Source organism: Neoarius graeffei, chromosome 24 (genome assembly GCF_027579695.1).
Source record: "Neoarius graeffei isolate fNeoGra1 chromosome 24, fNeoGra1.pri, whole genome shotgun sequence".
Taxonomy (NCBI): Eukaryota; Metazoa; Chordata; class Actinopteri; order Siluriformes; family Ariidae; genus Neoarius; species Neoarius graeffei.
The window spans coordinates 36,701,738-36,729,190 of record NC_083592.1 but is presented as its reverse complement, the minus strand read 5'-3'; the positions used below and the strand labels follow the sequence as shown (position 1 = coordinate 36,729,190).

Here is a 27,453-nt window from a genome sequence, read left to right as displayed (position 1 = left end):
ACTATTGAACAACATGGATGATGCCAGTCACCCTCTGCACACCGTCATCAGCAACCAGAGGAGCCTGTTCAGTGACAGAATGCTCCTTCCCAAGTGCAGGATGAACAGACTTAAAAACTCCTTTGTCCCTCACGCCATCAGACTGTACAACTCCTCTCTGGGGGGGAGGAGGGGTAACAGGAGGACAGAGGACGGGAAGGAGCAGTAGCCTAGCCTAACAATAAGCAATACGGGACAATGTGCAATATAAAGTGCAATATAAAGTGCAATATCTCTCCTGCTGCCCCCCCCCTTTTTTTTTCCCGGGCCCCTTTTTTTTCCTCCTCTCTCTCTCCCCCCTTCCTCTCTTCCCCATATCTTATTCTTTTTATATTTGTATATGTAAATACTTAATTTTATTTAATTTATCTAGAAGTTTTTCTCAATTTCTTTTCTCTGTTTATCTATAATGATGCTGCTGGAATCTTAATTTCCCTGAGGGAACCCTCCCAAAGGGATCAATAAAGTTTTATCTAATCTAATCTAATCATTGTACCAGAGACTCATCTCATTTCATCTCATTATCTCTAGCCGCTTTATCCTGTTCTACAGGGTCGCAGGCAAGTTGGAGCCTATCTCAGCTGACTATGGGCGAAAGGCGGGGTACACCCTGGACAAGTCGCCAGGCCATCACAGGGCTGACACATAGACACAGACAACCATTCACACTCACATTCACACCTACGGTCAATTTAGAGTCACCAGTTAACCTAACCTGCATGTCTTTGGACTGTGGGGGAAACCGGAGCACCCGGAGCAAACCCATGCGGACACGGGGAGAACATGCAAACTCCACACAGAAAGGCCCTCGCCAGCCCCGGGGCTCGAACCCGGACCTTCTTGCTGTGAGGCGACAGCGCTAACCACTACACCACCGTGCCACCTGTACCTGAGACTACTATTTTTTTAAGCAAAGGGTCATCTCGCACCAAATATCAACTTTGTTTCATTCATTATGGCTTACTGATGTTTATAGCTTTTTTAATGTTGAAACATTTCATTTCATTATTTTTAAGGTCATTTTTGATTCACAGCATTTATTTACATGTGCCTAAGACTTCTGCACAGTACTGTATATACAGTATGTATAACATATACTGTATATACTGTATGTGTTTTTATTTCTAAACCTTTTTTCGGTTCCTACCTTGGATTTTTTTGGAGATTTTTGTTTTCTGACCTTTCCACATACTTTTCCTATATTCCATAATATCCGTGAACATTTTACTGAATTTAAAATGATTATCACTCACATTTAGTGAAGTAATCATTAGTACAACTGCAAATATGAGTTCAAACATGTTATTAATTATTGATCAAGCCAAAACAAAGCAGACCACATCTGAAAACACATTGGAGCCCAGCTGAGACAGGATAAGGATGGAGTTATTTGTAGTATTTCAGCACATTTTATTTGAACGTGAAGTGGTAGCAATGGTCAACATAAAATGGATAGTGCTTAGACTACAGCCTAAATTATGTGAAAATTGAAAACTGTGTGACTGTTGTAACGGTGAAATGGATTTTGACATAGAATATTTTACATGCATGTAAGCAGCTGAAGTGTAAACCCTTTAAAGCTCTTATCTCAGTTACTGCACATACACAGAAAATCATTAGTGTCATTCAGTACATGGACACTCAGGCCCCATTCAGCCGTGTCTTATTTGAGACAAATCAGTACCATGTGGCACTTGAATCTATTTAAGGTGCTTGTTATGCAAGTTGCATAACAAGCAACGTTGCATAATGCAAAGTTGCCAATTTAGTGTGAACATTCTTGGAGATATGAAGTTTATTTTCTGATGTGGAAAAACTTGCATTTTTCAGATGAAATGCATCACTGATCTGAGTGACACATTTCCCGATATTTCACTCCGATGACATCACTCCCAGTGTTTTCCTGCTAACTAGACACGCATTGTCAAAATGGCGATCCAGTTCAAAATTCTTTTGATTAACTTGCTTTTTTTTTTTTAGACGTGTCTGTATAATATAAAGAGCATTACATGGTGGCACGAAGATACAGTATGAAGTTTATCTTCTTGTGTTGAAAATATTTTCACTTGTTTGCTTCGCTCACTTGTGAGTATATTCAGCACTTGAAGATAAACTTCATATCTTCGCACAACTGTGTAATATCTCTCTCTCTCTCTCTCTCTCTCTCTCTCTCTCTCTCTCTCTCTACTACCGTTCAAAAGTTTGGGGTCACTTTGAAATGTCCTTATTTTTGAAAGAAAAGCACTGTTCTTTTCAATGAAGATCACTTTAAACTAATCAGAAATACACTCTATACATTGCTAATGTGGTAAATGACTATTCTAGCTGCTGGTTTTTGGTGCAATATCTCCATAGGTGTATAGAGGCCCATTTCCAGCAACTCTCACTCCAGTGTTCTAATGGTACAATGTGTTTGCTCATTGCCTCAGAAGGCTAATGGATGATTAGAAAACCCTTGTACAATCATGTTAGCACAGCTGAAAACAGTTGAGCTCTTTAGAGAAGCTATAAAACTGACCTTCCTTTGAGCAGATTGAGTTTCTGGAGCATCACATTTGTGGGGTCGATTAAATGCTCAAAATGGCCAGAAAAATGTCTTGACTATATTTTCTATTCATTTTACAACTTATGGTGCTAAATAAAAGTGTGACTTTTCATGGAAAACACAAAATTGTCTGGGTGACCCCAAACTTTTGAACGGTAGTATATATGCACTCTCTCGCTTTATATATATATATATATATATATATATATATATATATAAAGCGAGAGAGTGCAGTAGTCATGTACTCATCTCATCTCATTATCTGAAGCCGCTTTATCCTGTTCTACAGGGTCACAGGCAAGCTGGAGCCTATCCCAGCTGACTACGGGCAAAAGGCGGGGTACACCCTGGACAAGTCGCCAGGTCATCACAGGGCTGACACATAGACACAGACAACCATTCACACTCACATTCACACCTACGGTCAATTTAGAGTCACCAGTTAACCTAACCTGCATGTCTTTGGACTGTGGGGGAAACCGGAGCACCCGGAGGAAACCCACGCGGACACGGGGAGAACATGCAAACTTCGCACAGAAAGGCCCTCGCCGGCCACGGGGCTCGAACCCGGACCTTCTTGCTGTAAGGCAACAGCGCTAACCACTACACCACCGTGCCGCCCAGTCATGTACTCCATCTATAAAATAATGAAACATGCTTTACCAGAAAACACACCTACGGTCTATTAAACCTCTGCGTACATATTTTGCCAAACTTCCCCAATCAAGGCTGAACTGTTAGAACCATGTAGGAGGTCAACTATAAGGTATTCATTCTTTTCATTAGCACAAAGAGCTTAAAACTGTGAAAGAACAAAAGCTTTGTACACTCATTCAAATGTTTCGCATTTTTAATTTTAATAATATTGGCTTTGGTGGATGAATATCATTCTGTAGCAATTTGATAAATTAGTCACTACATTACTTTGCTCAACCATGACAGTCTGGATGTAAACTGGGTTGCCTCAGTAAAATGGTCCGACTCATTGGCGCCAGAGCAACGGGAGGCCACAACGTTCCCCCTGGAGTTTAACATTCCAGCAACAAAAGTACAGTCTTTTAACTCTGCACCACAGCAGTGACAAACGCTCAGTTTTACTGTGTAGTCAAGCCTGATTTGGCTACTATCACCAATAATAGCAAGTTTCTGTGTTGTTGTTGTTGTTGTTGTTTTTCAACGCACAGCACCTCATTCATCCGGCTTGTGATTTACTTCTCATCACGCTACTGATTCTCCACAAGACGAACATCATTCCAGATTTCAAACCAGCACCAGCAGGACCTGACAATTTCTCTGCACTCAGAAATTGTTTGCATGACATAAAAATTGTGAAACACCCTGCGTGAACACTGGGTATATTTGATTTTTCTGCTGTTATAGAATAACAACCATGCCGACTCACTCAGAGTAGCCTCACAATAGAGCCCTGCACTCCCGCGGGAGTCCCGCAGGACTCGCGGGACCCGCCGCAAAGCAGTGCGGCGCGGGACAAATTTTGAAAGCTCATTGCGGGCGGGACCGGAAGTGCACATATGCGGGCACGGGCGGGAGTGCACATATGCGGCGCGGGCGGGAGCGGTGATAAGCTGCAGTCCTGCTAACTAAAAACGTGTTTGAAATAAAATTTATAAATTATTAATTTATGTCTATCATATATAATTTGTGCTGGATATTATATTTGGCATTAATAAAAACATTTTAAGATGCCTAAATTTAAAGAGAGAGTCAGGTTGCCAGATTGAGTGAGGAATGGCATCTTAAATTTGCCATTGATCACCCTAATCGGAAATACTTTGATCACTCTAATGACTCGCCGTTCACACCCAGCTACGAAGAGAACCATGAGTGAAGTGATTTACTGCTTGAGTTAATCTACAACTCTAATCAGAGAGACAGGTTACACAGTGACGGTAGGCTTGACTCAATGCTATCCCAGAAATTCTTCCTGTAATATGCAAATTTGGCTGTCCAATCAGAGGCGGCCAAATTTGCATATTACAGGAAGGATTTCTGGGATAGCATTGAGTCAAGCCTACCGTCACTGTGTAACCTGTCTCTCTGATTAGAGTTGTTCACTCATGGTTCTCTTGCTAGCTGTGCTTTGCAATAAAAAACCCCAAAAACATTGGTACAAAGCAAGCCCATTCACTTTTTTATGCTGATCAGAGAATTACAATGGTTTCTCATGTGACAAAAATGTGCGATTCGCTATTAAATATTTTAATCGGTTGACAGCACTAATTATTATTATTAGAGACACTACATGCTGAATTCAGAAACAAGGTAAATAATAACAAACGTGAACGTGAGCTGTAGATATTTATACTCAAATCCACTCAAAGTAGGGGGCAGGGCACCATCACGCTGTGTCAAAACAAGAACTTTCCTGAGAAATAACGCGAACGTCTGCATCATGCGGGATTTGCGGGCGGGAGCGGGACAAAATATGGCAGGCGCGGGCGGGAGCGGGACTGAAAATCATAATTCTTTGTGAGCGCGGGCAGGAGCGGGACTGAAAATCATAATTCTTTGCGGGCGCGGGCGGGAGTGGGACTGCACAATGCAGGCGCGGGCGGGAGCGGGACTGAAAAATCCGACCCGCGCAGACTTCTACCTCACAATAAAATCATTCACCTAGCTAGTTATGTTTGATAAATCACCTCAATCACTTTCTGCATGAAAATAATACAAACAATTACAGGCTTATGAGCAGCCTTCAACAAATAAGGTCCAAATATTACACACAGTGCTAACATTTTCCCACTGATACGAGGAGAGAATCTACTTGCCTTTCCTTTAATAAACATCATTCACATTAAAAATATCTCATCTCATTATCTCTAGCCGCTTTATCCTGTTCTACAGGGTTGCAGGCAAGCTGGAACCTATCCCAGCTGACTACGGGCGAAAGGCGGGGTACACCCTGGACAAGTCGCCAGGTCATCACAGGGCTGACACATAGACACAGACAACCATTCACACTCACATCTACGGTCAATATAGAGTCACCAGTTAACCTAACCTGCATGTCTTTGGACTGTGGGGGAAACCGGAGCACCCGGAGGAAACCCACGTGGACACAGGGAGAACATGCAAACTCCACACAGAAAGGCCCTTGCCGGCCACTGGGCTCAAACCCAGACCTTCTTGCTGTGAGGCGACAGTGCTAACCACTACACCACCGTGCCACCCCATTAAAAATATCTCATCTCATCTCATTATCTCTAGCCGCTTTATCCTTCTACAGGGTCGCAGGCAAGCTGGAGCCTATCCCAGCTGACTACGGGCGAAAGGCGGGGTACACCCTGGACAAGTCGCCAGGTCATCACAGGGCTGACACATAGACACAGACAACCATTCACACTCACATCTACGGTCAATATAGAGTCACCAGTTAACCTAACCTGCATGTCTTTGGACTGTGGGGGAAACCGGAGCACCCGGAGGAAACCCACATGGACACAGGGAGAACATGCAAACTCCACACAGAAAGGCCCTTGCCGGCCACTGGGCTCAAACCCGGACCTTCTTGCTGTGAGGCGACAGTGCTAACCACTACACCACCGTGCCACCCCATTAAAAATATATCATATTGAAATATATGAAACACAGCAACTTCACAAAGTGTCACTGAAAATGCAGTTCAAATTTTGTATTTAGGTCTGATGAGAGAAGAAACATTTTGGTATCATCTTGTTTGGCTATAGATAAGGAAAAGTCCCCAAACTCACAGTAAAATACAGTGATGGGTCTTCAAGACTTTGGGACTGTTTTTCAGCTGGTGGTCCAGGGCTTCTGCAGGACTGCATGATGCATTGCAATGCAAAAAAATATGATGATGTGCAAATTGGAAATGTGTAGTAGCACTCTGTTAATTATGCATCTAATGCAACTGTACTGTTTGAACACCAGATATCCTAATTTACACAACCCATAATGTTAAAATATATAGAAAGAATGCTTGTCACATGATCACATTCTTTTGTAGAGAGCCTGCAACATTACAGGGAATTATCTCCACTTGTGAAGTGACAGATAGCCTGATACCTCCAAATTGTAATCAAAGATTATAGGTTATATGCTTAGATAACCATATTAGAAAAGCTAAAATTAGTAATGTAAATTTACATTACAACTCACTAGAAAGACGCTGCAGAAGGTGGGCACTTTAGCCGACTTTGGAGCTCTATTTATGGTTATAATGAGCCTCAGATGCTGCTACGAAGCTCATTATGTTTCAATCGATAATTTTCCCACAGACAAAGACTCATTCAATTCAATTTTTGGGACAATTTATAAACATATTTATTATTTTTTAAGATATAGTGAGTAGTGGCTTTTAATTTATTTAGTTTTATACGAGGGCGGCACGGTGGTGTAGTGGTTAGCGCTGTCGCCTCACAGCAAGAAGGTCCTGGGTTCGAGCCCCGGGGCAGGCGAGGGCCTTTCTGTGTGGAGTTTGCATGTTCTCCCCGTGTCCGCGTGGGTTTCCTCCGGGTGCTCCAGTTTCCCCCACAGTCCAAAGACATGCAGGTTAGGTTAACTGGTGACTCTAAATTGACCGTAGGTGTGAGTGTGAATGGTTGTCTGTGTCTATGTGTCAGCCCTGTGATGACCTGGCGACTTGTGCAGGGTGTACCCCGCCTTTCGCCCGTAGTCAGCTGGGATAGGCTCCAGCTTGCCTGCGACCCTGTAGAACAGGATAAAGCGGCTACAGATAATGAGATGAGATGAGTTTTATACGAGCAAATATGTTAAATGTTCAAAATATTCAGAGAATCTAAGTAAATCGGATCGTGAAACTAGTGTCGTGAATCAAATCAATCAGGGAAATCAGTGGGAAAAGAAGAAAAATATGAAACACCATGAGGCAAAGGGCTAAACTGTGTGGGGCTAAAATATAATGTCGAAATAATAATAAAATTCCCAAAGCTGTTGTTGTAGGAGTTGATGTACTGGGTTTGAAATTGTCGTGGTTGTTAGGGCCTGTAGGGGCGCTGTTGTCTCTACAAACATTCTTTCCTCTATTCTGCACAAACATTGTTTGTTTATTTATTTATTTATTACAGCATGGATTACATTTTGAAATACCTGAATTGGGGTCCACACACGTTTTTTTTTTTGCCTATTTAAACGACTTATGTTCGTCTTTAGTCTGTTGTGGTGAACAGGTCTTTTTTTATTGAATGTGCTCTTTTCCCACACACTGAAAGGTAGTTTATCACCTCCTATTATGTCTTGTTAATTAGTATTCTCTACGGAGTCCTACGCTTTTGCTGTCACCAGCCATAAATTGCTTATTTTTCTCCTCTCTCCTCTTTCTCCTCCTCTCGAAAATGTTGTTTCGTCCTTTTAAAGCAGAGCGTCTTTTGCTTTGTAGTAAATTCCTCTGTGCACAAATGAGACACTGAGTGTGTTGGTGTTGAACTACAGTAACTGGAAAGTTCTTTGTTTTTGGATTTGGACTTGAACTCAGGGCTGTTATGGACAGACACTGGATCAGGATCTGCGCTTTCACGCTCATCACAGTTTCTCTTCAAGGTATAAACAACAACAACAAACCTAACTGTATAGGAGATGAGTTGAATGTATTGAATGCATGCTGTAATCCTGAACAATACCTAGTATACTTTGATTCAGCGAATCAGATCATTAAAAGCTCTTCTGCAGTTGAAGTGGTTGTGTTAGGTAGGAAAAACACTAAAATCTGCAGGACATGCCAGTGTATGACCAGGGCTGGGACCTTGTGCTGTAATTAGTCATTTTATTCTGCAATGAACTTGCTTCATCACCACTGGGAGGTGATGTGGGGAGATTTGGAAAGATTCCAAGTACAAAGGTTTTGACTGCATGAACAGGCCATCAACAAGAGCACCACTGAGGGGCAAAAATTGTCCAGGACAATGGCTATTCAGTTTGTGTACAGTGCAGTGGTATTCCTTCCATTGCATATCTGAGCCTGGTAGACTGAGCCACAATAGAACATAGTACCTATGGAGCAGTGAGGGATAAGGAGCTTGCTCAAGGGCCCAACAGTGACAGATTGGTTTTGCGAAGATTTGAACTTATGACCTTCTGATGAGTAGGGTAGAACCTTAATCACCAAGGTTCATGCAGTGTTCATGCACCAGCATACCTCAATGTTATAACTTAATCTGAAAAAAAAAAAAAATCTAACCTGCCCAGGGTCATTTGATTCAGTATACAAACAGAGACTGTATCTTAGCACAGCATTATTGAAACAAAATATGCCATTCGTCCTCTCTGGTCAGTTCTCGAGTTCTTGAGCACAGTGCTTCTGATACTTGGTTCTTCAAATTAATTTAATATTCTACTGTTTTATTTAGAATTTTGACAATAACTTTACTGCTTCTGTTAGAAACCTGCAAGTCAAAAAAAAGAAGAAAAATAAAGTAAGTTGGTGGTGCAGTGGTTAGCGCTGTCTCCTTATAGCAAGAAGGTTCATGGGTCAAGCCCCACAGCTGATGAGGGGCTTTCTGTGTGGAGTTTGCATGTTCTCCCCGTGTCTGTGTGGGTTTCCTCCGGGTGCTCTGGTTTCCTCCACAGTCCAAAGACATGCAGTTTGGCTAATTTGCTACTCTAATTGTCCATGACCAAAAGGACTGGCTTGCCAGCTGTACTTAGCCAAGAAACCCTAGGAAAGGGACCCAACCCAGAACACATTGTATGGATGAAGAAGTGGTCAACAAGCTACCGGATAAATATTTGCCAGAATATTAATGAATGTTTTTAATATCCAGTATTAAAAAAAAACTTACTTAAATCCTTAATTTAAAAAAATCCAGTATTAAAAAAGTAGATATTTCAACAAATTGTCTCAATATGTATAGGTAATCATATGGGGCTGAGTAAAATTAAGGATTAATTTCACAAGTGATTTCGAAGTTTTGAAAATTGGATTTGAAATCACTTTGTGATTTCAAAACTTTGAAATCACGAGTGAAATTGATCCTTAATTTTACGAGGAACCCTACTTGTTTATAACATATAGGGCCAAATTCATACTTCAGAAGCCATTCAAGTTCACAACATTTGTCATTCATATTTTCTGAACCAATCAGGGCGCAAGACTATCTTGCACGTTTGAATCAGTTTCTAAAGTGTCTTTCATCATGACACGGCGACACGACACGAGGATTTTGAAAGTGGTTTACAAAATTTTATTGGAACTTCTTTACAAAAGCCATTTTGTTGACAAAATTTGCTAATTTTTGTAACCGTAACCAAGCAACGAACTAGCCAATAGCATTTCAGAAATACGGCCCCATGTTAGGGAAAAAAGCCCTCCTTGATTGACCAATCAGAACTGAGTAATTTGGCCCTATGTATTATAAGACAAATAATTTCTTATATCATTTATATTGAATTTGAGCCTGAGCTTCAGTTACTGTTCGTGTGAAGCTTTGGATGTTCTTCCTATGTCTGAATAGGTTTTTGGTTTTGTACCATCACCAAAATAATTTAAAAAAAAAAGTACCAGGATTGAGGGGCGGCATGGTGGTGTAACAGTTAGCACTGTCGCTTTACAACAATAAGGTTCTGGGCTCGAGTCCAGTGGCTGATGGAGGTCTTTCTGTGTGGAGTTTGCATGTTCTCCCCATGTCTGCATGGGTTTCCTCTGGGTGCTCCAGTTTCCCCCACAGTCCAAAGACATGCAGATTAGGTTAATTGGTGGCTCTAAATTGACCGTAGATGTGAATGGTTGTGTTTTTCTGTGTGTCAGCCCTGTGATGATTTGGCAACTAGTCATCCAGGGTGTACCCTGTCTCTCGCCCAGAATCAGCTGGGATAGGCTCCAGCTTGCCTGCAACCCTGTACAGGATAAGCAGTTATAGATAATGGATGGATGGATGGATGGATACACAAATGGATGTGCATCTGTCTGCTGCACATAATGTGCCTATAAATGCTTAGAAACATGTCCATTTTTTATAGACAAAAATATATTTTTAAAAATTTTGGTGAGTGAAGCTGAGAGATGGGACATGCATATTCTCACCAAAGATAAGCCTTATGGATTCCTTTTTTTTTTTTTTACTGCTACAGTGAAGAAGTTGTGCTATGAATGAATAAATGTGATAAAAATTACATAAATAAATACATTTACTGGCCACTTTGATAGAAATACTGTACATCTACCTTTGTTCATTCATGCAATTATCCAATCAATTATCCATTTTTAAATTAATTGATTATCAGATATAAGGAAGTATATACAACATGTTTTAGTTTTCTTGGCATATTTTTCATGAAGTAACCAAATGGTAGAATTTCAGCTTTTCTTTGAAAGCTGCTGCATTTAGCTCCAAGCCTGATGCTGTCTTTCTCTTTCAGAAGTATCAGCTCTGAACCTGAGGAGTGAGCTATTGGGAACGTGTGTGCAGGTGCAGGATGGAGAAAGCAATGAAAAGGTGTCTTTGGAGGAGTGTAAACCAGGTTCAATCTTTCAAGAATGGCAGTGGAACCCTGAGACACGCTCCTTGAAGAACCCTCACATAGGAAAATGCCTGACAGCTCTCAAGATCCAAGATCAGGGAACTGTGGGCCCCTTAGCATGCAGAGGTGAAGATGATGAGACTCAAGCCTGGAGTTGCTCAAAAAAGGGCCACCTCACATTGTATGGCAAGGGCTTGCATTTGAGCGTGCGCTATGATTCGTCTGATATCTTTCTTTCCAAGGAGCGAGGGAAGAGTGCCAAGTGGAGGACCCAGAATGAGCAAATGGTGTGTGAGGAGCCACCAAAGGAGCCTGAGAAGATAAAACCAAAAATTATTGCTAAAATTCACCTGTGGCAGTGTAAGAGTGTCTTGTCGGGGCCCACTGTCTTCATTTATTTGGGAGTTTTAGACTTTATCCTACGTTGCCATTCCACCTAGCTGAAACATAGTATTTCATCCATTTATTGTAGTAAAAGCTCATTTAAAAAAAAATATTAGAGATCATCAGTAGGTTCTAACTTCATGCATCACTGTTATGATTTTACTTTCTATGCAGTACATTGGTTGGTAAATTGATGGTTTTACTATAATTATTTTAACACGTTTTAATGATGCCTCACCAAATATTCCTGATTTAACAGTCTAAAATGTATTTATGATCTTGATTGCTTTTTAAGTAATTTCACTTGTACTGGTGTTTTCTGCAATACTGTCTTTTGTCTTCTTGTTTAGCTCAAGTAAACCTACCGGTAGATGCTCCAAAACCCACCCAGCCTTCACACTTCTCTACTGCATTTCCTCAAACAAACAGCAGCACTGATGATGGGGAACCTGATGCATTTGTGAACCCTCTGAGCTTGGAGTATGGTGAGTATACTCAACAAAACGTTTACAGACATAATTTTAGCTCTGTAGGTCACGGCTGGTGAGGTTAGGTGGTGAAACTCGGCAAGATCAGATGACCTGTGTCATATTTTACCACTTATGATGTGGGATTTTATCATACAAACACAAATAACATTGTCAAGGTTGTCACTGTAGAGAAGAAACCATGAGCAAAAAGAAATTCTGAAATCTCCAGGTGAATTTATATTTGATAAAGGAGTAAGAAGGAACTTACTTTGAGCATTGCTAGTCACATTGAGGGCTTTTGACAGATAGGCCTTTGATGGTTAAAAAACAAAATAAAGTTTCAGAGTCAAAAGAGTATTAAGGAGAAGTAAAGAAAAAAATGATACAGCAAATGAAGGTGTTTATTGTTTTCTCAGAGAAAATCTTGGAAACGGTTTAAAATTTTTAGCTAATATCATTATTTGAAGACTAGACTTGCAGTCCAGTCAGGTTAGCTAACACACACACACACACACACACACACACACACACACATATATATATATATATATATATATATATATATATATATATATATATATATATATATATATATACAACCCCGATTCCAAAAAAGTTGGGACAAAGTACAAATTGTAAATAAAAACGGAATGCAATAATTTACAAATCTCAAAAACTGATATTGTATTCACAATAGAACATAGACAACATATCAAATGTCGAAAGTGAGACATTTTGAAATTTCATGCCAAATATTGGCTCATTTGAAATTTCATGACAGCAACACATCTCAAAAAAGTTGGGACAGGGGCAATAAGAGCTGGAAAAGTTAAAGGTACAAAAAAGGAACAGCTGGAGGACCAAATTGCAACTCATTAGGTCAATTGGCAATAGGTCATTAACATGACTGGGTATAAAAAGAGCATCTTGGAGTGGCAGCGGCTCTTAGAAGTAAAGATGGGAAGAGGATCACCAATCCCCCTAATTCTGCGCCGACAAATAGTGGAGCAATATCAGAAAGGAGTTCGACAGTGTAAAATTGCAAAGAGTTTGAACATATCATCATCTACAGTGCATAATATCATCAAAAGATTCAGAGAATCTGGAAGAATCTTTGTGCTTAAGGGTCAAGGCCGGAAAACCATACTGGGTGCCCGTGATCTTCGGGCCCTTAGACGGCACTGCATCACATACAGGCATGCTTCTGTATTGGAAATCACAAAATGGGCTCAGGAATATTTCCAGAGAACATTATCTGTGAACACAATTCACCGTGCCATCTGCCGTTGCCAGCTAAAACTCAAAAGTTCAAAGAAGAAGCCGTATCTAAACATGATCCAGAAGCGCAGACGTCTTCTCTGGGCCAAGGCTCATTTAAAATGGACTGTGGCAAAGTGGAAAACTGTTCTGTGGTCAGACGAATCAAAATGTGAAGTTCTTTATGGAAATCAGGGACGCCGTGTCATTCAGACTCAAGAGGAGAAGGATGACCCAAGTTGTTATCAGCGCTCAGTTCAGAAGCCTGCATCTCTGATGGTATGGGGTTGCATTAGTGCGTGTGGCATGGGCAGCTTACACATCTGGAAAGACACCATCAATGCTGAAAGGTATATCCAGGTTGTAGAGCAACATATGCTCCCATCCAGACGACGTCTCTTTCAGGGAAGACCTTGCATTTTCCAACATGACAATGCCAAACCACATACTGCATCAATTACAGCATCATGGCTGCGTAGAAGAAGGGTCCGGGTACTGAACTGGCCAGCCTGCAGTCCAGATCTTTCACCCATAGAAAACATTTGGCGCATCATAAAACGGAAGATACGACAAAAAAGACCTAAGACAGTTGAGCAACTAGAATCCTACATTAGACAAGAATGGGTTAACATTCCTATCCCTAAACTTGAGCAACTTGTCTCCTCAGTCCCCAGACGTTTACAGACTGTTGTAAAGAGAAAAGGGGATGTCTCACAGCGGTAAACATGGCCTTGTCCCAACTTTTTTGAGATGTGTTGTTGTCATGAAATTTAAAATCACCTAATTTTTCTCTTTAAATGATACATTTTCTCAGTTTAAACATTTGATATGTCATCTATGTTCTATTCTGAATAAAATATGGAATTTTGAAACTTCCACATCATTGCATTCCGTTTTTACTTACAATTTGTACTTTGTCCCAACTTTTTTGGAATCGGGGTTGTATATATATGAGTGATTCCACGCTTATGGGTACTGAAATGGGGACATGAACTTATTTTTAAAAATTCACCTAAAACCATTTCTTTTTTTACCATCACGTCACAAAACATGTAATCTTTAATGAATGATATGTTAAAAGATAACTTTAATTTTCTGAGATGTAATAAAAACATATTTATATGCCAAAGTCAGAACGTAACAGAAGTGTTGTGGACATATATATTCTCAATTTTAACAATGTAGAATTACTTTTTGAAACATAGGAAGGTGATGTTTTAGCAAATATAATTAATAAACATGTGTAGTAGAATAAACATACACATTCTTTCAATAAGATTAACATGGTATATAGCTAGATTGTAATTAATTTGTAACAGACGCGAGATGGACAATCGTAACAGAAGTAATGTAACAGACATCATTTTGAAACTCATAGGCTTGACTTTGGCATATAAATATGTTTTTATTACATCTCAGAAAATTAAAGTTATCTTTTAACATATCATTCATTAAAGATTACATGTTTTGTGACCTGATGGTAAAAAAAGAAATGGTTTTAGGTGAATTTTTAAAAATAAGTTCATGTCCCCATTTCAGTACCCATAAGCGTGGAATATATATATAAAGTTATTCCATGAAATCAAGTTGGACATGAACTGATGAGGAGTGTAGCACCGAGTTGGCTATAAGCCATGTACCATGAGATTGAATGGAGTAACTGATTTATTCTATACACATTCACTGGATTTTGAGAAACAGCGCATTTTTATTTTTTGCAAATTCGATAAATAAAAACTTTATACAAAACGTCTGACAAAATCATTTCCGCTTAGAATGTAAACAAACCGGCGAAATGACAGTAGCAATTTGTGAAAAATGCTATAATAATGATTCTTGAAAAATAAAAAAAAGATATGTTCTTACCATGAAATACTTTTATTCCATATTTTGTTGCTTTTTTTTTTTGTATTTTTGGGGTTTTGTTTTCGAGTGGAGTTTTTATTTTGTCCTTGGTTGGTTGAGCAACACACTCCACCATTTTGTTTTTTCTCTACTCATGGTATATGAGCTGATAGCCTAGTAGTAGAGTAGCCAATCAGAGCACACAATTGCTCATATCCAGTGAATGTGGAGATATATATAGCGAGGAAGATGATGTGAGATCCTTGAAGATGCCAAAAGAGCAACTAGACCACAGCCAAACATCTGCAGACAGAGACAAGAACGGTTTAAGCATCAAAGCAAGATTGATTAGAGAGACAGACTACATTTATCCGAGAATTGTCCAAAGAGAGTGAAGATGTTATCAGAAGTGTGTAGCTCAAGATAGCAGATATGGTCAAAACCTTTGGAAGTCAGTTTTTGGTGTATTTGATAAAGCAGTAAGAAGGAACTTACTTTGAACATTGCAAGTCACATTGAGGGCTTTTGACAGATAGGTCTTTTATGGTTAAAAAACAAAATTACCATATTTTGGACAACTCACACGAGGTGGTTTTTCAGATGATTTGATAAAGCAATATTTTTGAAATTGAAGCACATTTTTTCCATTTAAGTCATCTGCATAACCTGAACAAATGGAAACATTCTGTAAGAGCTATCACGAGAGGAGAAAACCAAGCTCGCTTTGCTCACTTAAAGATAAACTTCATATAAAGATAAACACACTCAGTAAACAGCGCACAGAAACTTTACACTGTGCATGAATGACATAGCAGGATGACAGACAGCAAAGCTTTATAACATCTCATGCGATACAGTTCACTTCACTCACTTGAAGATAAACTTCATATCTTCACACAACCATGTAATATCCTCTCTCTCACTCTCTCTCTTTCATATAGTGGCATGCAAAAGTCTGGGCACCCTTACTGAAAATGTCTGTTACTGTGAATACAGTAGTTACGGTAAGTGAGCAGAAGATGAACTGATCACCAAAAGGCATAAAGATAAAGACGACACAATTCTTTTCAGCGTTTTCTGCAAGATTTGTGTATTATTTTCGTTTTGTACAATTGGAGAGTGAAAAAAGAAAAGGAACACCATGCGAAAGTTTGGGCACCCTAATATATTTGAGTTCTCAGGTAACTTTTACCAAGGTTCCAGACCTTAATTAGCTTATTGAGCTGTGGCTTGTTCAAATTCTTCGTTAGGAAAGGTCAGATGATGCAGATTTCAAAGCTGTATAAATTCTCTGACGCCTCAAACTTGTCCCTAAAATCAACAGCCATGGGCTCCTCTAAGCAACTCCCTCGCATTCTGAATAATAAAATAATTGATGCTCACAAAGCAGGAGAAGGCTACAAGAACGTAGCAAAGTGTTTTCAGGTAGCTGTTTCCTCAGATTGTAATGTTATTAAGAAATAGCAGTTAACAGAAACAATGGAGATCAAGGTGAGGTCTGGAAGATGAAGAAATCTTTCTGAAAGAACTGCTTGTTGGATTGCTAGAAAGGCAAATAAAAAACCCTGTTTGACTGCAAAAGACCTTCAGAAAGATTTAGCAGACCCTGGAGTGGTGGTGCACTGTTCTACTATGCAGCGACACCTGAACAAATATGACCTTCATGGGAGAGTCATCAGAGGAAAACCTTTCCTGCATCCTTACCACAAAATTCAGCATCTGAAGTTTGCAAATGAACATCTAAATAAGCCTGATGCATTTTGGAAACAAGTCCTGTGGACTGATGAAATCAAAATAGAACTTTTTGGCCACAATGTGCAAAGGTATGTTTGGAGAAAAAAGGGTGCCAAATTCCAGGAAAAGAACACCTCTCCAACTCTGAAGCATGGGTGTAGATCGATCATGCTTTGGGGTTGTGTTGCAGCCAGTGGCACAGGGCACATTTCATTGGTCGAGGGAAGCATGGATTCAAATAAATACCATCAAATTCTGGAAGCAAACATCACACCATCTGTAAAAAAGTTGAAGTTAAAAAGAGGATGGGTCCTACAAGAAGACGATGATCCAAAACACACCTCAAAATCTACAATGGAATACCCCAAGAGGCACAAGCTGAAGGTTTTGCCCTGGCCCTCACAGTCCCCTGACCTAAACATCATTGAAAATCTGTGGATAGATCTCAAAAGAGCAGTGCATGCAAGACAGCCCAGGAAACTTGTAGAACTGGAAGCCTTTTGCAAGGACGAATGTGTGAAAATCCCCCAGGTAAGAACTGAAAGATTATTAGTTGGCTACAAAAAGTGTTTACAAGCTGTGATACTTGCCAAAGGGGTGTTACTAGGTACTAACCATGCAGGGTGCCCAAACTTTTGCTTCGGCCCCTTTTCCTTTTTTGTCATTTTGAAAATGTAAAAGATGAAAATAAAAAATTGTTTTTGCTTAAAATATAAAGGGAATGAGTCATCTTTAACTTAATGTCTTTTGGAGATAATTTCATCTTCAACTTGCTTAACTGTTCACAGTAACAGCAATTTTGACTAGCGGTACCCAAACTTTTGCATACCACTGTACACACACACACACACACACACACACACACACACACACACACACACACACAGAGAGAGTGGTGCTTGAAAGTTTGAGAACCCTTTAGAATTTTCTATATTTCTGCATAAATATGACCTAAAACATAATCAGATTTTCACAAGTCCTAAAAGTAGATAAAGAGAACCCAGTTAAACAAATGAGACAAAAATATTATACTTGGTCATTTATTTATTGAGGAAAATGATCCAATATTACTTATCTGTGAGTGGCAAAAGTATGTGAATCTTTGCTTTCAGTATGTGGTGTGACCCCCTTGTGCAGCAATAACTGCAACTAAACATTTCTGGTAACTGTTGCTCAGTCCTGCACACCGGCCTGGAGGAATTTTAGCCCATTCCTCCGTACAGAACAGCTTCAACTCTGGGATGTTGGTGGGTTTCCTCACATGAACTGCTCGCTTCAGGTCCTTCCACAACATTTTGATTGGATTAAGGTCAGGACTTTGACTTGGCCATTCCAAAACATTAACTTTATTCTTCTTTAACCATTCTTTGGTAGAATGACTTGTGTGCTTAGGGTCGTTGTCTTGCTGCATGACCCACCTTCTCTTGAGATTTAGTTCATGGACAGATGTCCTGGCATTTACCTTTAGAATTCGCTGGTATAATTCAGAATTCATTGTTCCATCAATGATGGCAAGCCGTCCTGGCCCAGATGCAGCAAAACAGGCCCAAACCATGATACTACCACCACCATGTTTCACAGATGGAATAAGGTTCTTATGCTGGAATGCAGTGTTTTCCTTTCTCCAAACATAACGCTTCTCATTTAAACCAAAAAGTTCTATTTTGGTCTCATCCGTCCACAAAACATTTTTCCAATAACCTTCTGGCTTGTCCATGTGATGTTTAGCAAACTGCAGACGAGCAGCCGTGTTCTTTTTGGAGAGCAGTGGCTTTCTCCTTGCAACCCTGCCATGCACACCATTGTTGTTCAGTGTTCTCCTGATGGTGGACTCATGAACATTAACATTAGCCAATGTGAGAGAGGCCTTCAGTTGTTTAGAAGTTACCCTGGAGTCCTTTGTGACCTCGCCAACTATTACACGCCTTACTCTTGGAGTGAACTTTGTTGGTCGACCACTCCTGGGGAGGGTAACAGTGGTCTTGAATTTCCTCCATTTGTACACAATCTGTCTGACTGTGGATTGGTGGAGTCCAAACTCTTTAGAGATGGTTTTGTAACCTTTTCCAGCCTGATGAGCATCAACAGCACTTTTTCTGAGGTCCTCAGAAATCTCCTTTGTTCGTGCCATGATGCACTTTCACAACACATGTTTGTGGAAGTGCATCATGGCATGAACAAAGGAGATTTGCATATGCATGAAGCTTCAATAAACCTATCCACATGTCCCCATGTTCTGTGAGTGCCTGTGCCTGAGATCAGAAACATGAAGAGCAAAAATGTTTGACAATATTTCTGTTGACATTCACATGGGGGCAGCAGAGGACAAAAACTAAAAACCAAAAAATTGCTGCTCAGGAGGATTCAGTCAACTAATTCATAATCTGGATTGTTATTTGGTCACATAATAATCATTTCTACAACTGCTTTCATTTTTAAAAATTTAAATTAAAAAATCTACTTTAGTGAAGTTAAATGTTCTGGAAATACATTTGACCATTTGATATAATCTTGATATTGTGCTCACAAACAGTGAACCTTTAAACTTACAGTATTTGATAACCTGTTAATGAAATAACCAAGAATTCATTTAAGGGGTACTGAGGAAATATGCTAAATAAAATCACAACTATAATTGTGGTAAGTCTGATGCACTGATGATTTTGTGTAGATGCCAGAAGGCAGAAAAAGCATGATTCACCATCAACCAATCTTATCTTATTATTGACAATGAATGTTGGAAATAAAATTCCTGTATCATAGTTCCACTGAAAATGATACAAATAACATGCATCATAACAAACTATATGACAGAAATTGCATCTAGCCTTCTAAAAACAGATCCAGCAGGAAAAACGGTTGGTACTGGTTCAACATATTTCACTTGGAGTTACTTATTTGGCTGATGCTTTTACCCAAAGCAACTTAAAATGGAGATAGGATACAACTCAGAGTCTTGCTCAAGGAGTCAAGTTTGACAGCTTGACGATGCTGGGATTTTAACTCATGGCCTTCTGAGCTACACCCAGGGGCGTTTCTACAGTAGCTATTGAAAAGACGAGGGGCTAAGTCAAGTTTTCTTGGGGCTTGTATTTTTTAAGGGAGATTGGCAAGGTTATATCTAACTTTACAAGACATATCATCCACACATTCAAAGATTATGACATCTTTATTACTGATTTTTGCACTGCTCTTTTTAAATTAATGTACTCAGGGACGGACTGGGACCAAAAAATGGCCCTGGACTTTCCCCCCAAATAGGCCCACTATACTATAGTATACTATACTATAGTGCTATAGTGGTATATTGTCTGTCATAACAAAACCCACACAGATGAACTATTTATGATTGTTTATTCAAGAACTCAAGAACACCTAATATTCAAGAACGACTAAACATCACTTGCATCTCCTAAACAAAAATTAACATAGACATTGTCTTTTATACTGCTATTTTACAGTCACTTCTATGCTTGCATTTTAAAGAGAAAAAAAAATCTGTATCACTGATATTTGTAACTGACTTTGCCAACAATAATTACACTGAGCAGTCATTCTGAATGTTGGCTATTAAAGGTTGGTACAATTAGTGCTGAGGGAGAAGAAGTTTCCTCAGAAGGTCACTGTTTTCTGCCACTCTGTCATACATGTCAACCTTTGGTCAATCAAACCTGTATAACCAACCTCCAAAATCCGTATTTCCCTTATAAAATCCGTATAAGATGCAAATTAAAATAATTTACCTAAAATTTGAATGATAATTAACAATGATATATCCAAGTTACTTTTTATTCAATATTAATAACAATAAACCTTCAGAATGAATACAAAGCTCCAATGTTCGACAAAAACACAAAGTGCACTCTAATGTTCTGAATTGTACTCCATGACAACTTTTTTAGCAGTCTGCACCAATACCTCACGAGGCTGCATGTCACAGCAAGTGTCTGGGTTGATCTTGCCGGAGTGCCCATTCAGAATCTTTTCAGTTGCTATTGAAAGTCGCTCAGGTGGAAATATGCGTTTCAAACAAAACGTTACTTCCCGGTTGGTGGGATTCTTGCAATGCTGTGTGCGCATAATCAAAAGTGGAACGAAGTCTCGCTACCACAAGATAACGCGTGATTTCATAAGACTCTTTACTGGCTGTTTGTGCTTTCTGTGGTGTACAGTACGTTTGTAAATGTTATGCGCTCTTTTATCATTGTGGGAATTGATTATAGCTCTAAATAAATATTGAAGTTTTTTTTAAAGAATCCGTATAACTTTATTTGTACGCCCGTATACTACATTTATTGAATCAAATCCGTATAAAATACGGACATTCCGTATAGGTTGACATGTATGCTCTGTCAATGATGCAGTCACTATCCAGGGACATGAGGATGGGGCGGCTGAAATATTGGGGCACTTATCCCTCATTCTGGCACTTTCCTGGACTCTCCCTGTCATCTTTTGAGCTGCCACTATCTTCAACCTGAATAAACAAACAATTGAAAAGATGACGTTGGATGCTAATGCTATTGTTGATTATATCTAAACTATGCAATGGCATCTAGGAAAACCCTTCACACTGTGGACTGACATATGCTTGATTAACATTTGTTTAATAGTATTATTTGGAATGACAGCCTTTAAACCTGTACTTATACCTCAAAATTCTATTTTTAAAAACCAGCCAAAACTTTGGATAAACATAGCATTTGATACCTAGGCTACAGACGAGAAGAATAAAACAGATTTGGAGGTTTTTCCTAAATCCCAATGACATTTTTAGCCTTTTAGGTCTATTCTGTGTAAGAATTAGCCTGCTTGACACATTTTATAGTTTTAATATTATGCTGATTTTTTGGTAGGTAAGCCTGACAAACAGATCTAAAATTAGGCTATTAACAATTGCACGATGCAATGCTGCTGTGATTAGTTATGATACCATTCAACCAATCATCCTTCAAACAACATTTGTAGCCTATTCCACAGACATTCCACCACGCACCATGAAAGAGAAGACAAAGATAAATAGTGCCAAAATGGAAAACACTTCTCCCCCTCAAACTTTTGGTTAATGATAGGCTAGAGCTTTGGTTCTCTTGAACGTAAAGAGCCTAATCTGCATGAATTATGCAGAGGTGAACATATGAAATCGCGGCCATTTGTGCTTGCCTATCTATTTATAATTGGCTTGCTTGGTAGTTACGTGTTTGTTTTGACAACAATAAACCACATATTTCTCATCATCACACCGCAAATCCAGTCAATAGAAGATTGGCCTACTATGAGAGGGGTCTATGAGTGGCCTTTACGTAACCTGTTTTATGCTATGGTTTTATGTCATTGTCACTTACTGGTACTGGTACCTCCTCCTCCGGTGAAATTCCCTCAGCTGCCTGACCCTCATCATCAGCATGTGGTTGGTCAGGTTGGATGTCCACCTGGTTCTTAGTCTCGCTCGGTGATAATGTGACATGAACGTTACTGCTGCTGCTTGCAGTTGCACTGCTGCCAAAAAGCTCTGTGAGCTTTCTACATTTTGAAGCATCTTCTTCAAGTGACTTCACTTTCTTTTGTTTTAACTTTTCCCATCCACCTTTCTCCTTACGTTTTCTGCTTGCCATCTTTCTGTTGACAGACACTAACGTTACTCTTCTTTGTTGGTTTTTAGGCCTATGGAATAATGATTGACGGATAAATTATCATCTTAGTGCCACCTGTTGTTAGTTGATAGACTGAAAATTTTGGTTATTGAACAGGGCCGACGGCCGTAGACCGGACAGCCGTTCTGGACTTTTCCAGAACACACAGATTGCCAGTCCACCCCTGAATGTACTTCAGTTTCTGTCTCCTTATTATTAAGTTATTATCAACACCCATAATGTCTCAGGAAACTGAGGCATGTGCCAATTGACTATTAAATATCACAAATAAAATTTATCATCAGTTTAATGAAAATATACAACCCCAATTTCAAAAGTTGGGACACTGTGTAAAACATAAATAAAAACAGAATGTGAAGATTTGCAAATCATGGAAACACTATATTTCATTGACTATACAGTAGTACAAAGACAACATATCAAATGTTGAAACTGAGAAATTTTATTGTTTTTTGAAAATTATTATGCTCATTTGAATTTGATTTCAGCAACATGTTTCAAAAAAGTTGGGACAGGGGCATGTTTACCACTGTGTTGCATCACCTCTACTTTTAACAACACTCTGTAAACATTTGGGAACTGAAGAAACCAATTGCTGTAGTTTTGAAAGAGAAACGTCCCATTCTTTCCTGATATACAGTTTCAGTTGCTCAACTTTTCAGTCTCCTTTGTCATATTTTGCACTTCATAATGTGGCAAATGTTTTCAATGGGAGACAGGTCTGGACTGCAGGCAGGCCAGTTTAGCACCTGGACTCTTTTACTATGGAGCCATGCAGTTTTAATATGTGTAGAAAGCGGTTTGGCATTGCCTTGCTGGAAGAAGGAAGGCCTTCCCTGAAAAAGATTTTGTCTGGATGGCAGCATATTGCTCTGAAACTTGTATATATCATTCAGCATTAATGATGCCTTCCCAGATGTACAAGCTACCTATGCCATGTGCACCAATGCACCCTCATACCGTCACAGATGCTGGCTTTTGAACTGTGCACTGATGACAAGCCGGATGGTCCCTCTCCTCTTTAGCCTGGAGGATGTGGTGTCCATGATTTCTAAAAAGAATTTCTACTTTTGATTTGTCAGACCTCGGGACCTCAGTGAACACACACACACACACACACACACACACACACACACACACACACACACACACACACACACACACCATTTTCTCCAATGCATCCAGGCTCACTTGACTGCAGCAGCTCATTTGTGCGTAGCAAAACAAAAAAACTATTTTATCCCTATATGTGACTTATATGCTAAAGGCTGGCTATGGGATGGTTGACTGGCTGGTTCTGCGTAGGCTGCATGTAGCATTAAAACATCTCTCATCTCATCTCATTATCTCCAGCCACTTTATCCTGTTCTACAGGCTCTCAGGCAAGCTGGAGCCTATCCCAGCTGACTACGGGCGAAAGGCGGGGTACACCCTGGACAAGTCGTCAGATCATCACCGGGCTGACACATAGACACAGACAACCATTCACACTCACAGTCAATTTAGAGTCACCAGTTAACCTAACCTGCATGTCTTTGGACTGTGGGGGAAACCGGAGCACCCGGAGGAAACCCATGTGGACATGGGGAGAACATGCAAACTCCACACAGAAAGGCCCTCGTTGGCCACGGGGCTCGAACCCGGACCTTCTTGCTGTGAGGCGACAGCGCTAACGACTACACCACCATGCTGCCCGCATTAAAACATATGATTAAATTATGTTAGGGCAACTATTGGTGTCTACATGAATATAAATTGTTGTTGACCTGTTAAATAAACTTAGCCGGGGCAAAAAGACCATCCCTGTAGATATTCATTAAACCACTCAAACTTTTGAGCTAGCCTGGCACACTAATCATACAGACCCTACACTGTAAATTCAACATAACCAGGCTACAAGGAGTGGCTTTCGTGCATGCATAATTCGATAGGTTACATTGTTGAGATATTTTCCATCTTCGGACGCTGCAAGTCAAGTTCTGATCTGTTTCAGTCAGTTGTTTTCTATTAATCTCTTTTTTCTTTTAGAGCAAAAATACCCAGGGCTAGACTCAAAATACCCAGTGCTATAGCCCCGAGTGATAGGGCCTAATGACACCACTGGCTACATCTCAAAACTAAACCACCACTGAGCCACCACTTCCCCTATGGGTTCTCATCACAGTGGTTTGTGATTTAACAAATCAGGGAAGTGTTTTCTTTGACCTTTTTATGAATATCGCACAATTACTGTACAGAACAATGTAATCTGATGGATATAATCAGCTGCTCCATATGTGTGTTATGTGAACCATCCATAAATAAACATTTCCTACTTGTCATAAAATATTTCGGGGTCTCCAACTATGTTTTTGTGACCTAATTAGGGCCTGAGCACCGGAGGTGCATGGCCCCAAGTGTCTACCGTAGGGCACTGCACTGAGGTGCAAGGCCCTATTGTTTTCCTAAGGATTCTTCTTCTTCAAGACTTGTCCATTTTTGAGGTGGTTGCCATGGGCAACAACTCATGAAATTTGGTACACACATCAGTCCTAGCCACCACTACTCAGGGATAGAGGCCTGGCTTTGGATGTGTCCGGGGGACTCTATAGCACTGGGTAAAAGTCTCATGTCATTGAAACTTTTACCCAGTATATATTTTCACCTATCCATGTCAGATTTGGTAAGTGTGTGGGGTGCCCCAAGATGAAAAAAATTGTAATGTACATTGTATTAGCCATACTCAACAGGAAGTGAGTTATTTTTTGTTTTGTGCATTTTGATACATGCTACATTTTGACATTCTCCTCCTAGGCAGTTTGTTGGATTCATGCCATATTTGGTATACCGGAGGTGCTCGGGCCCTTCATCGCCGCTTGCAGCTATATTTATACTTAGGTTTTAGATTAAGACTTAAGGATGGAAGTAAACATATTGAAAACTTGCTTTAATCCCATTTTAATGACGAAAGGACATAAATATTGATCATAAAATATCAGTGAATGTTGGCACCAAGCATCCAAGAACTAGCCCATGCCCACCCTCTTATAGACACCTCATAAATTTGCCTAATTTACTCCTGCACAACAACATATCACCCACAAATGCCAAATTATAGATAAATAACTATGTGTATATGTCTTTAAAAGGAATCGAATGGAAGGTGACCATGCTGGTCCTGAGCTCCCTTGCCCTCATCATTGGGATGGTCATCCTCTTCCTGAACATCTATCAGAATAGGTGAGGTTACTTCCCTTGTCACGAATTAGTCTCTAATTCTTATTTGACATAATGTGTGACTGATATGCTGACAATTATTTTGAGTTTTCTTCAGAAGCATGAGTTGTAGTTGAGCATGAGCAGCCATCATGCAATACCTTATTTATAATACGACATAATGTGAGGAATATCAAGTTTAACTGTACAGGGCATTATTCTTATTCTAGTTCTTTCTTTTACTGTCCTTGCTTTGTCTGCCAGGCAGAAGAAAACTGTTGTGGTTCTTAAGTCATGCACATCCAATGACGAAGCCAATCAGCCTGACTCCCCAGTTCCCAGTGAAAGAGCTCCTCTCACCAAACATCCCATGAAACCTCCCCATTCTCCATCCATTCAGCGTGGGGAGATCCTGGTTGAATGGAAGGATGGCACTGTGACACCGCTATTCGATAACTACCAAACCTCTTAAAGTTCCAGATTGGAGCATTACTAGTAAATACTTCCATACTCCCAGTTCTGTAATATCAAACCTCATCTTCCACTTTTCACATTAATGCATTGTACTTCTCTTAAGCATGCAGCGTTTTTCTACTTTTTTTATGCAGCCATTGCAGTTCTTTCATGCATAGTTTTATTTGACCGCAGAATGCACGAATGCTGGTCATAGAAATTGTAAACAATCATAATGACTGCCATCCTTGCTTTGAGAAAGCTTTGCCCAATATCCTCCATTTCAAGATGCTAGAATGAGTATCAGTTGATGTCGGGGTGGACGTGCCTGCATGACCGTGTGACCTGTGTGTCTATGTGTGCGTGACAAAGTGTGCAGATTTGCAATTCACAAGAAAACAGGTTGGTAATACAGCATAATTACAGTGTTTTAGGAAATCCAATAAGCAGGAAGGCTCACATTATAGTATTTCCATCAAAGACTTTGTAGGTAGGAGCAGAGTATAAGGTTTTGTGATTGTACATGATTTGACAGTGCCAGTAAATATAAATAGGCACATAATGAACACCATAAATTAGATTAAAAAAATAAAATAAAAACCCAGCAACTTGCAGCTTGAGCACTTGAGTTCTGTTTTGCGTGTCCTGCCATGTACACAAGTCTGAACACACACTAAATCATAATTTCCTCAACAAGATAGGCAAGTTACAGTAAGTGCAATGAGTTTCATTGCTGGAGGCATTCATATCTGTACTCGCCCCAACCTGCCGTATTATACAAATTCTTTGACCAGGATGATGTAGCCACTCTGTTTAGACGTTAGCGTGCAGCCCTTTTGTGTTAGTATGAGAAGCCTATAATATATTTACTAACAAATCAAAGCAATAAGCAAGAGCTTTTCTATTCTAGAATGTAATAAATATTAATGATAGGCATCTATCTCAGCTATATTTTTTTGTGTATTCATTTTCTTCAAAAACTTCACTTTGTTAGGTATGTTCTTGCCTGTGTGTGTGTAGCGCGGACAATGCGTGGGTGGAGCACAGAGGACGGCAGGACAACGTTTGGAGGTAGTAACAGCGTATTTTATTAATAAACTTTTCAGTCTAAAAAGAACTCGCAGCACACAGACACACTCTCAGCCTCCACTCCCGGGTCGCGCTCCCTCTGCTCTCTCTCAGCCTCCTAAAATAGGGAGCGGTTTACTGGGAAAACACACACAAAACACAGGTTAATTACCGTCAGGTGTAGCGAATCTGCCACTCACCTTCCCCGGCTCCACCCTCCTGTCACAGACCGATGCTTGACCACGCCCCCGCTGCCACATACCCCCACCGCCCGACTCAGGCCGGGCGCCCGTCCGGCCCGCAGCCGACTCCCCCCCCCCTTGACGGGAGAGGAAGTCCGCCACGACCATCT

The 27,453-nt window shown here is 40.0% G+C and overlaps 2 protein-coding genes across 2 annotated transcripts in view; one reads left to right on the top strand and one right to left on the bottom strand.

Moving 5' to 3' along the window:
• wdr54 (WD repeat domain 54) overlaps positions 1–27,453 on the bottom strand; it is a 69,454-nt gene that overhangs the window by 27,673 nt on the left and 14,328 nt on the right. The window lies entirely within an intron of this gene.
• Positions 25,524–26,195, top strand: si:dkey-245n4.2 (uncharacterized). The gene is made up of 2 exons (XM_060907985.1): positions 25,524–25,604; positions 25,845–26,195. The coding sequence occupies exons 1-2, from the start codon at positions 25,534–25,536 to the stop codon at positions 26,050–26,052; spliced, it is 279 nt and encodes a 92-aa protein (XP_060763968.1). The 5' UTR covers positions 25,524–25,533; the 3' UTR covers positions 26,053–26,195.